The sequence below is a fragment of the Tetrao urogallus genome (genome assembly GCF_951394365.1).
Source record: "Tetrao urogallus genome assembly, chromosome: 6".
Classification (NCBI taxonomy): domain Eukaryota; kingdom Metazoa; phylum Chordata; class Aves; order Galliformes; family Phasianidae; genus Tetrao; species Tetrao urogallus.
In genome coordinates, this window is record NC_136819.1 from 9,925,187 (window position 1) to 9,937,734 (window position 12,548).

Genomic DNA, 12,548 nt, shown 5'->3' on the forward strand with positions numbered 1-12,548 from the left:
CTGGAGGGGTACCAAGATAGTTGGGGCCCTAGAACACATGTCCCCTGAAGACAGGCTGAGGAAGCTGGGCTTGTTTAGTCTAGTGAAAAGGAGGCCCAGAGACAATCTAATACTGCATAAAATGTTTGAAAGGCAATCAGATATGATAGAACGAAACTCTTTTTGCTCATGACAGTTGATACAGCAAGGGACAGTGACCACAGATTTTTGCTTGGGGCTTTGACCTACTGAATAAATTCTGTCTTTGCTTTGTCAGCCTAAGTGAAAACAGGACTTTGTTCTGGTAAGCATCTTTCTTCAAATGAGAAGAAATCTCGAGTTCAGTAAAATAAAATCACAATGGTCTCTTCCAGCTCATGGGAACTATAGGCTTGCTCTTGCAGATTATAATTTGGGTACTTTGGCAGTGGGAAAAGAATGCAAAATTTCTCATCTGTGGATATACACAGAACTTCACTATTTTGTACTGATCTTTAACAGTCTTATTCCAAATCACTTCATTAAGTACAGGCAGTGCGGGGGGAGTACCAAGTCAATATAATTCTTATAAGCTGTCAAGCTTGATTAAAGACAAGCCAAAGTAGTTTGATCTCCAGCCTTATAGAAACTATCACAGTTTTCTGTATCACATCTGCATAATTTATACCAGTAGTGCTAGACCTCGATCTCGAGGTACCATTTTTATATATCATGCAAACCAGGTGCCTGTACGAGTGAGCTTATTGTATAAATTTACATCTGCTTCAAAGCTAGAAATAATTCTGTCACTGCTGTGTTAGATTTTCTTTCCAAAGTGTTGCTCAAGAAGTTGTGGAGTTTGGTTGGCTTTTTTTTTTTTTGGTCTATAACTGGTTGAATGAGGTTGATGCCTCATCCCTGAAGGCATTCAAGGCCAAGACTGGATGTGGCTCTGGGCAATCTCTGCTTGGCGATCCTGCACGTGGTGAGGGGGTTGAAACTAGATGATCATTGTGGTCCTTTTCAACCCAGGCCATCCCGGGATTCTACAACTCTATGGGTATCTTACCTTCCCTAAATGCTTATAGGTAGCTCAAACAGCATCATTATTTCCTTCTTTACTGAATGAGAACACTGATGAACTGTTGTGGCTAATTTACATTATTTAGAGAACTGCCCTTTTTGTGCAAAAAAAAAAATAAATATCTTTAGGTACTTTAAAGCTGAAGTGATTATTCTTTGATGTCCAGTGACATAATGAAAAAGTCTTCGTTCAACTTTGTAATATTAATGTACATTTTAATAATGAAATATCTGCACATTCATTTCAGGACAGATACTGGACTGAAACATAATGATCCATTCTGTTATAACCAAAAATCACCTCTATAAAGGGGCACGTATTCCTAATATTAAACAAAGCTGTATTCCTTGTGCAAAGAGCCATGTGGACTTCATTCATCTTCTGTACTAGCATTCACAGGAATGTGGCAGTCATAGTAAACTTAACGTTGTTTTGCTTCTTGTGGTTTCGAGTGAGTCTTTAATCAGACCAAAATTGATGTGGCTTTATGAATCCAGTCGGGGAAACCATGCTTGGTTTTGTGCAAATTTAAGAAACTATCATAGTATTAAGAGATGTCTGAGACGGTTGCTTCTGCTGTGTTTGTGGACAACAGTATTTCCTGTCATATGTGCCATATGGTTTCAGTATTCCAGTCTGTTCCCCTAAATACAGTTGAGATATTTAAATACTGTTACTTCATCTGCGCTGCCTCCATGGTATTTTTCACCTGACATCTAGAAGAAAACACCTGTTATTGTCACCAGGAAAGGTGAGAGTAAAGTGAAAGCAATGTTAAGGGAACAGCAGCATCTTTGTCTTAAGAATATCTAATAAAACCATGTAAATTATCATTTGTTTTTGTAAGAGAAGTTGCTTTCACAATTTTGAAATTAAATAGAGAGAAAGAAATCTGGTGTGGCAGGGCAAGAACTGTTACAGTGTTTGTAATTCCTTAGAGTGAGGGACAGAGTGGAACAGGTGGAAATTTCCTCTAAATCAGTCTTTCAGTTCATTTTTCTTCATCAGTGTCTTAAGACGAGGAGCATAAATGTCTGCTCCTGCCCTGAAGAAGTGTTGGTGTTACCCTGGGAATCCAAAGTCTATAGAGATTTGGCTGTAGTGTTCAGATTCTGACAGATCTCATGCTTTTGTGTCTGGGGTTCGATGGGATTCATTATGACAGAGGCCAGCTTGAAAACTTGTCTTGAAATCTCCTCCACCTCTTCTCACCTCCCTGTCTCCACACTACAGTTTATCAATGTTCTGTGGAGGAGAGTAAGACAGTCATCAGATGTTCTTGATGAGAATGAAGTCTTCTTCCCAGCACATAAATGCTCAGAGACAGTTTGGATTCAGACCCACCTGTGTTTGTATTTGTTTGTTGAGAAGCCAGTCAGAAAGTTTTTCTGGAACCTGTGAAGTTGTCAGTTATCTGAGTTACATTATTTCAGATTGGCTTTAAATAAAAGGTGATAGTTAAATTGTGTGGGAAATCTGGCCTTCTGCAAAGGGAGGAAAATGAAAAAAGGAGAAAAACAGAAGAAATGAGGCAGTTGAAGGAGCTAAGGACAGCTGCTGTGTCTATTTTGAAAGCTCAAAGCAGAGTAGAAAGTAAAGCAACACGCCCAGCCTATTGCTATGGAATCTGTGCAACCAGGATGAGTTTCCAAGTGGAATCTTGCTGGTGGGCTCCTGGTGGGAGCTTCCTACAGTCCATTGCCCGAGGGGCAGCTGGATCTGCTCGGAGAGTTTGTTGTGCACCCTCCTGCTCTCTGGACCTGTTCAATGTCACCTTTTGGTAATTCTGAATCCTTCCAACAACTGGGTGTTTCTCTTGAAAAGTATTTTTTTGCATCTTAAGATGAGTTAGAGATGGGATAGCAACTCAATCACTGTGATTCTGGAGATATGAAACCTTGTTATAACTGATGCCGAAGGTGACTGAAAAGTAAAACCATGTGGTCATACAAAACTGTTTATCTGTTTTTCTCTGTTGTCCATCTGAGCATAGCATCTCAGTTTGGGGAGAATGAGTTTCTTATTTACTTCTGCATTACCACAGGACAGCTAGCTCTAGTTGGCATGGGCCTTCCTTCCTCGTAGTCAGAGAGTTGGGTGATGAATAAATCGTTATAAAACCCTCCTTTTTTTTGAGGGAGAGTTAATTATATTCCCAGTAGTCTTGTATTCAAGTTTCATTTTATCACTCAGGAAGCAAATTGTTATTTTGATGTTTCCAGCTCTCCTTGAAATGAGTGGAGCACAGGTGACTGTTGTACGTGAGTAAGCACAGTCTTCCAGAGAAATGAGAGTGTACGGAGCTGGATTTGTCACTACTTTACAGTGTGTCAGACCACACAAGAGAGGAAATGCAGCAATATGTATCAAATCAGTATTATTACATACAGCATCAGGGCAGCCTAACCCAGGTGAGTGCCTGAGCAGTTAAAAAAAAGCAGGTGTGGCTCTTCAAGTAGGATCCTGAGTGTGGAGGGGAAGGAAAGCCGGTGGCTTAATCTTCCTTCCCTATGGAGTCCAGTTCTCAAAACATTGTGATAGAGCACCTCATCTCTCCTGAACAGATTAGCTGTTTTGAATTCTGATGTAAATTGGACATGGTACATGTCATGTAACAAATGGGATGATTTAGCTGTTTTACTGAATACTCCATTAAGCGTGCCAAAAGCTGCAGAGATGATGACTGTGGTCCAGCTGGAAGATGTTTCAGCTTCACATTGCTTTCAAATTAGAATATTTTGCAAAATTCTTCCCGTAAACGTGGAGGAGGGTTAGTGAGCCGGGGCTCTTCATTTTTCCAGTAAAATCCCATCATCACATGCCACATTATTGTCTGTCATACTATAATACCACATTGTTTTCTATCATATAATCATCTCACATCAGAGTAGTTGTATGAATCTGGGAGAAACTGGATTTGCTGGGCTGCTGTGAAGCTGAAGCGAACTTGGAGAGACTGCACCTCTGCCAACTGTGCTGTGCTAGTCATCTCTAAGGCACTCTGGGCTTTTCGTCAGACCCTTAGCAATAGTTCTTGAGATAATCTGTTAGTAAAAGAGCTATGACTGATGGTGCAGGCTGTCACCAGAGAAACGTGCGTTTCTGTTTTCTTCCACGACCCTCACTTGCCTTTAAAAGTCTAAAAATCATGTGAGATTTTTCAACAGTGCAATTGTGGTAATTTTAATGTAGGGTAATGGCAGCCAGAGCACATTAAATGAAACAGTTTCCGTATAGGCCTGTCAGAGAAGGGCCAAATACTCTAGCTGTCTCATTCTGTTAAAGATTAGGCTGTTTGTTGTATGCCACACTGGGATGCATGTTATTTTTAATCATCATATTATGATTCGTTTAGATTCCTGTATTTCTCTGTGGAATTTGTTTCACTGCTATATCACCCTTACAGCTTCTTTTGGATTCTCTGTGAGCTTTATATCCTGGTTTTCTAAGACAGTTACTGCGCAGCAGTGAAATGGAGAGTAAAATGATTGTGATGATGCTCTCCCATACCCTAATTTAAATTCATAGAGAGACTGCACTGAAGTCAACTGAGTTCAACCACTTTGAAGTGCAAGCCCTTTTTTGCATGGTGTTGCTGTCCTGTGGTGACAGTTGCTCACTGGTTGCTTTCATTCATGTAATTTTGGACTGAGTGCTAGATGGGTGAAGTTTTTGGAGAATATTTTTATTCATTTATCAGATAAACTTCTGCAGCTAATTCTTGCTTATGGTTACAAATGGAAGATCTTACAGATCCTGTAGAGAGAGCGGAGAGCTGAAAGTCTCTGCAATTTTTCTTCTATTTATTGCCTGGCAAGCCACAATTGGACAAGCTTAGAAAACAGTGATACAGTCTCCATTGCCCAGGGCTCAAAAGGCTGATCACATTTTAGACTCATCATCCTACGTGTTGCAGATGCTCTACTACTTTTCTGAGAACACAGTACTAATCAGATGACAGGACTTTAAGCAGGTAGTTGTAACCTAGTGCTGTTTAGAAAGAGCTTTTCAAAGCTACTATTATGCATCTCAGCTGTAATTTGACATTGAAATAGTTCCCCTTTCAACAGATTCCTGGGGTAAATTCCTTAGCTGAGATGTACAGTTGCAGCTTCTCTGATGTTGGAAGAGCTCATCTATGTCTTAAAGATCTAAGCTCAGCTATTTTATGAAAGCATGGGGATTTTGTGGTTTTCATCCATTTCATCTGAACGTGATCATAAACATCCTGATGGGTGAGTGCTCCTCCAGCACTGGTTGTGTGAATTGGTGTGCAAGTAATTTTATGAATAAAATGAATGAGTAGTGCATACGTAGAAGAGTGAGAAGCCTTGTGCAGTTCTTTGAACTTAGGTACCCCAGAAATGCTGGGGACCTGTAAGACTGCACAGTGTATGGCTCCTTTGCTATTCCCTATGACAGATGGCTTGCTTGGGTACAAGCACTCGAATGTTACTTAGTCTGAGTTCCATCTATCTGGCTCCCTTTTCCTGCCCGTGTATTGCCATTGCTTCTTACTTCTTGCCTCTTGAGGGGTGTGGTGTTTGTTCCCAAATATTCCCCGCAAAGGCAGTTGAAACTTTGATCTCCCTGTTCTTTATACTGTAAGATAAATCAGTTGCACTGTATTTTGTGCGCAAGCTCTAGAATACAGGAAATGGGCACTTTGTCATTTGTGAGGTGCTGACACCACCTACCCTGGCCACGTGGAGCCTGGGCTTTCAGCATCATTCTCTGGAGATGGCATCTTCTCTATGTGAGCACTGGCTCCTAATTTAGGCACGACATTTAGGGCCTTTAATGAGCCTTTTCCATTGCCATATAACCATTACTTGTTTCTCCACTCTAGAAAGAAAAGATCCATTTCCCTCTTTTCTGCCATTTATAGAGAAGAGTCTGCCTGTTTTTCCTTTCCCCCCTCGATCTTGCTTTTCTCTCCTTTCTCAGCATGAGGCAGGCGTGCTGAATCTGCCTCTGCTTCCCATTTGCCACAGTGTGAGGGGCTGAACAGAGGAATGCTGTGTGCTGCCTCCGGACTTGGTGGGGCTGACTTGCAGAGCGTCACGGATGGAGGAACTGCAACCACTAGAGGAAACTCTTTGATGCTTAAGCTCAAGGCACTGCATTCCTCATGGCTTCTCTAAAAGTCCCTGGCTATTTCATCTGTTTTTTTTTCCTTTTCCCCTACGGACAGATTGTTAAATTGCCTGTGAGACCTTCTGAAGATAAATGTCTCGTAGATGAATGTCCTGTGTTTACTCAGCAGTTTGGTACATAGAATTTGAGAGAATGGGAAACTTTAGAAGGCTGTAGAGGGAACTGATCAGACTCATCTGGGAACAGGGCTGGTGATCAGAGACATTAATTACCAAAAGTTTGCTATTCCATGTGACCATATTTGTTCTGGGGGTCTGATTCAGCTTTCTTTGAAGTCAGAGTTTGTCTGCTCTTTTCTTGTGCAGCACTTAGATCAGCCTCATCAGGACAAGTGTGGCTCTAGTGTGCAGTCTCTGTCCTTCTGGCATTCAATAGAGACATCCATATGGAAGAAACAAGAACATTACTTTACTCTTTCATTGTAAATGTGTTTCCCTTTTACAGCAAATCCAAATGAATGCAAAGCCACTACAACATGCAGACTGTAAACATTCCTTGCCTTGGTCTTTGGGATTAGAGCAGTGATTGTGTTGAGGAGAAACGCAGTGATCAAAGCTGCAAACTTCTGGAACCAACTCAGCTATATGGAAGCCTTCCTCATTTTCATGTTGCAGCAGCAGCTGCCACCACTACCATTCCTCTGGTGTGGGACCCAAACCTGCTGGTAGCCACCTGTCCCCAGGCCTTCGTGCCTATGGAAGGGTGTAATTGTGTACTTAGATGGGGTTGACTGCTGTCCTAAGTCAGTTTAGGAAATCCATGCACATCTCTTTTGCTTGCTTTCTAATCTTGGGTTTTTGGGGGTTCTTTACACCCAGAAGCCAGTTGGTTTCTGCTTCCTAGTGCTCTTTATGCATGTATGATCTTTGTGTCTTATCCACCAAGAACAGTTTATAAACTAAATAATAATTAAAAAAAATAGTGACTATCTCAGGCTTGAAAACAGCTGAAGACCCACACAAATAAATAATCTCTTTTAGTTCATTGACTGAACAAAATATTTGGTTCAAATGCTGAATCAGCTAAACCAGATTGATCAAGCTGTTTCAATGCCAGAAATTTCATGGAGAAAGAGGCTATTTTTTTTTTTTTTTTTAATTAAAAAAAAAAAAAATAGGTGAGGCAAATTTAATCTGAACACATCATTTAAAAAAAGAAAAAGAAAAAGAAAAAAAAGAAAAAAAACCCCAAAAGACAACAGAGATAATTTTATTTTTAAGTAAATGAGAACAATAAAATAAAAGTGTTATTGAATAGCAAGCGAAACTTCTGAAGAAAATCAGAAGGGTCTTTCCCTAATTGGGAAAGGGTTAAAATCCCTGTCGTGTCTCCACTGACCTCCACATTACACTGAAGAGGAATTTGGCCTGAGCTTTTTTCTGGTAGAGGATCTGAGTCAGAAAAGCAGCCTCTGCTCTTGGTTTCTTACTCCTCCCTCTCCTCTCATCCAAGACTTCTCTTGGCCTGTTTCTAAGCTTAATATTTTATATCAATATTAGTATTGCTGAGTTTAGCTGGGTTCAAACAATTCTGCTTTCCGTGATGTCTTGGAAGGAGAATCGCCACAAACTTATAAACTGCTTTGTGTTTTAGAAAATATTTCTTTTTTCAGCTAATGAACTTGTTTCTCCTTGGGAGTTTGGATAGTAAGCAGACTAACGCAATACGATTTGTTTTCTCAAGGAAGCATATGTTTAATCACTGCCTAATGTAGCTGAGTATTTTGAAATCTGCTAATCCATTCTAAAATTCTTGCTTGACCTATACTTGACTTGGGCTTACAAGAAATTTTATTATGCGAGCGCAATCCATTTAGCTGTGAGTAAGTAAAAGCACTTTGACTCTTGCTGTGATTATTGCATCTTGAGCTGCAGCATTTACAAGTAACGATTACTGTGCAATAGCTATTTGTTTTTCTTTCTGCAGGAGTTAATCTGTTCCATAGTCCTGTAAGGATGTACATGGCTTTAAATTGTTTTTAAGAATATTTGTCGCTTCACATTTGTTCTGTTCATTTTGTTCATCAAAAGGTCTTTCTTTTGCATACCTCATGCACCTGAAGACATTCTTTCCACGCAGCATGTGGACAGACTATTGATAGTGCAGCCTCTAAAATCAGATTCCCTCTGGATGAAATAATAGCTTGTGACTGCCAACTCAAACATTCTTCAAGAGCAGCAGTCATTCAGGCCTCTAATTAAAACAATGCTAAAGCATTCAGTCTTTCCTTATGTTTGACTAGAAATCTTAGTATGATGCATTGCTGAAGCAAAACTGTATTTTACTTGTAACACGCGAATGTGTGAACTTGCTAAGTGAAAGCTCTTATCACTGTAACTGATGAATCAAGCAGTCCTGTAGTTCAGTAAAGTAGAAGGCACAAACTGGTTTTGTTTTCTTGTGTGCAACCAGGAAATACAATATTCTGTCTAGAAAAAAGAAACTGATAGTCAAAAGGATATTAATATGAGCCTTGCTCTCACTGAAAATAACTGTAACTCGGCTGTCACCTCTGTAGAAGTGGTGAATATTTTCTGGAACAGTGTGAAATGTAAACCATACCGTAGTTTTCTGCCCTCAATTTTTGATTAATACAGTATGCAATAAAGCCTGGATTTCTTCTAAAGCTTATACGTAATTGTTTGAATTGTGATATAAATTCTACTAAATGCATGAGTTCTATAGTCACCTTCAGATAAAACTACAAAAACCAAAAACCAGCTTGTCCAGAATCTTTGAACTTCCTGCATGTTTCACATTTCTGCAAACTCAAGATTTGAATTTGAGCAGATGATTTTATTGGGATGATTTTCTAGGTAAGGTGGAAGAAAAACAGAAAACTGGAAGGGCTCTGTATTTGAAAAGCCTGAAGTTCCATGCCAGTTGCTGATTATGTACTGTCTAAAGAAGGGGATGCAAAACTTTCATTTTATTAATGGTGTTCATTCAACTTTGTGCTTCTTAGTTTGGTGAGAGGTTTACTGAGTTCAGAATTCCTGCAAAGATGATGAGTTGCTCTACCAATCCTTAGATGGAAATGGCTGCTGAAGAGTCTTGGATCTCCCTTCAATCCATACTGTAAATGTTGTTTCTGGTTTTCAAAGGCTGAAAAGACAAAGATGGCAGAATGCTTTTCACTTGGTTTCTCATTTGTCTCATAGTTAGTGGTCAGCTGATCAAACCTCTCTATATTACTGGTGGGATGAATGCCCCTCCAGGAAATACTAATTTCACATTAGTTGAAATGAATGGCTGCTTAGCTAGAAGGCATGATGTATTTTAAACAACACTTTGAGGATGCAGCATGGTTGGTGCAGAAATTCTTTCCTCATCTTCTACATTTTCCAATCTTCTGTATCTTCTACATCTTCCAATCTTCTCTCTTGACACTGCTGAGCTAAAGTGCTTATTCTTTCTCTGCCTGCTCTCTGAGCAGAGAGAAAAGTGAAAGTAGCATCGAATAAAAGTTGTCTTATCACGTGTAAGGGTGGTATGGTGAGAACAGTTATTTATTGCTGTTCTTTTCACCCTGTGAGTGGCTGCTATAGATTTGTAAAATCTACCGATATACTTTAACGTAGTTATGTGCCTTAGTTTTTATATATCAATAAATTCTGAACAGCTGCAGATGCTCAGAAGCACATCTTGTGAAATCTTTGCATTTTATTAAAAAAAAAAAAAAAAGTAAAAAAAAAAAAAAGTTGTCTTCATAGCCAAGTTTTCTTCCAAATACTTCCAGCTGCAGTGAGAGGGATGAGTCATGCTGAAAGCTGAGCAGCTTTTCTAAAAGTTTTTCACTTGGTTCACATGACTATTTTTTTTTTTTTTAATTTTGCATTCCTTTCTGTTTTTCTTTTCTTAAAAAAAAAAAAAAAAACAAAAAAAAAAAACCCAAAAAACGTGAAGGAGAATCATCCAAGGAAAACCCGTATGAGGATGTGGAGCTGAAAGGCCGTCACGCGGGCCGAAAATCCCATCAGCTCTCCGAGAACTCCCTAGATTCTTTGCACAGGATGTGGACTCCGCAGGACAGGAAATACACATCACCTCCCCAGGTAATGCACGGCGTCACAGGGCGCGAGGGCACATTTCTTTCTGCACTTGAAAGCTTGTTTAAAGCTGTTGCAAGAGAATCAATCGTGGCAGAGGAGGAAGAGCAGCTGTACTGAATGAAAAAGAGTATCTGGAAAACGAGTGCAATCAAATCCATAAATTGCTGCTGGGAGTGCTCCTGGCAGCTGCAGTCGGGAGTCTCAGTGCTGCACTGAAGAAGCTGGTTGCTGTTTGGAGCAGTCCTGATGAGCTACGGCCAGATGAGTTTAAGCAGAACCCTCTGCCAGCTGTTTGAGGAGCTGAATCTGGCCCTAAATCTTTTGTGTAGGTTGCGTCTCTTTGAGAACGACCTCAATGTTTGCTGTGGGGTTTTTAGCAGGATGGGAGGGAGAGGTCAGCTTCTTAATCTTTCCCATGTACACGAGGCCTATTGTGACATGTTAATATGAAGTATGTAATGTGGCATGGCTTCTTGTAAGATGCAGAAGGCCAAGTATACCCTTTTACTCCCCCTCCCAGTGAAGAAATGAATAATAACATAATCAGAAAAACCAGAGTGCCTGCATTTAACAAAGCTGTATAAGCCATGTTGGCAGCATAAAATAAAACACCTGCAGACTTTCTGTTTTGTGGTGAATTTTCCAAAGCAGTGTGTTTGCTGTGAAAGCTATGAAATGCCAGGTTGCTTTGTTGCTTATGGGATCTTTGTGTTCATAAGGAGAAATATAAATTTATCGCATGCTTAATTTTGAGATTTGAAACCTCTTTTAAAGGAATTTTTGTTTTGCACTGAATCAACAGAAAATTTGCATTTTAATGACAGGACACAAGAGTCTACTTTTTTGTCACGTAAACTGACCTACAACAAAACAAAATATATTTTCTTTTGCCATATTTGGGTGCACATGGGCACCACAGTCCTAGAGATAAAAGTATTACCAAGATTCTTAGCATACTCCTGGCTCATCATCTGTAAAACAGAAGTGTTTTCTGCTAAGCTACTGAAAAGGGAGCAAATGGGAAGTGACCTCTGGAGGTTCCTTTCAACCCCAATGATTCTGATTTTGTGAATAGAGAGTATAAAGTGAGTGATCAGGCAGAGTGAGGAGAAAGATAATTTTGTAGTGAGAGACATAGTACAAAGAACAATTATTTTGGGCTGTACCCTGTGTATTAACAGTAGTTGTGGTAGCATTTAAGCCATCCAAAAGGATGAACCATATAGGTCCATGGTAGTAACATGCTGTTTACTCTTCTGTGTTTTACAAAGGGAGACCAAAGAATTTATGGATTACACTGACTTCTGTAAGATTTATCAATAAATAAGTATTCTTTGGTAACTATGCAACAGGGCTCTTTATTCTGGTAGCTTCTTTTTGCAGTGCTGACAGGAGTTTTCATTAGTGCCATAATTGTGGTGTCATTCTGTTGATTCGTAGAGCAAAGGGACGCTAAGGGCAGGTCAGCTATGAACCTGGGTAATTCTTCAATGACCAGAAATAGAACAGTCTCAATTTCCTGAAAAATGGCAGCTTTGGCAACAATTTATCAACCAGTTTTTCCAGCATAGCAACATAGCTGGGTTAGCAACATGACTTCAGATGATAAACAAGACAGAAGGGTTAAGAAAGTCAGCAGGCTTTCACCAGTCACCTCCCAAAGTGTTTCTTTCATTGAAGTATAGTCTGCTGTAGATTTTCCTGGCATGCAGACCTGTGGTAAGCAGAGACCTCAAACACTGGCTTGTGGTAATTTTGAATCCCGTAGTGACTTCTCCTTTCCTGTTTGTTATTTCCAATTCTTTAAGTCATGAGCTGCAAAAAGGATGTCTTATTGATGACATTCTCTTTGTGACGCAAAGCCCGCACATGCAGAGGCACCCTACACTTAATTCCAGATCATATGGCCCTGTGATGGGTACGCCTTCCAATTATTACAAATGGGATATTTACTACTGCAGGTGTACTGTTGTTATCTCTGCTGATAGGACATGAATGAATGCCAGCTGCCAGCTGTTCAAGAAAATGGTTCTTTCTTAAGGCATGTTGCTGTAAGGAGATATGTAAAGGACTGTGTGGTGGACAGTCAGGGTGAGGTGCAGAGTTATGGAGGGAAACCCTTTCTGTCTTTCACTTGCATCACAGGGAAGCTGGGAAGAGAACCCTAGGACTTGACCCTGTCAGCCTGCAATTAATCTTCCCAAGAAGTAGGCAGAGCTGCTCTGAGATCTGTTCCGAGAGACCCCCAGTTTTTTGAAGATAGATGCTTCTTGGTATTTAATCCTGTCAGTGAGATT

The 12,548-nt window shown here is 40.0% G+C and overlaps 1 protein-coding gene across 3 annotated transcripts in view; it reads left to right on the plus strand.

Moving 5' to 3' along the window:
* The window catches only part of DENND2B (DENN domain containing 2B), a gene marked incomplete at both ends in the record, with an annotated part of 85,994 nt that overhangs the window by 30,449 nt on the left and 42,997 nt on the right, over nt 1-12,548 (plus strand). For all 3 annotated transcript variants that reach the window (XM_079537114.1, XM_079537115.1, XM_079537116.1), the window contains one exon: nt 10,106-10,254. In XM_079537114.1, the coding sequence (XP_079393240.1) occupies nt 10,106-10,254 (149 nt within the window). The remainder of the gene's footprint in view (nt 1-10,105; nt 10,255-12,548) is intronic.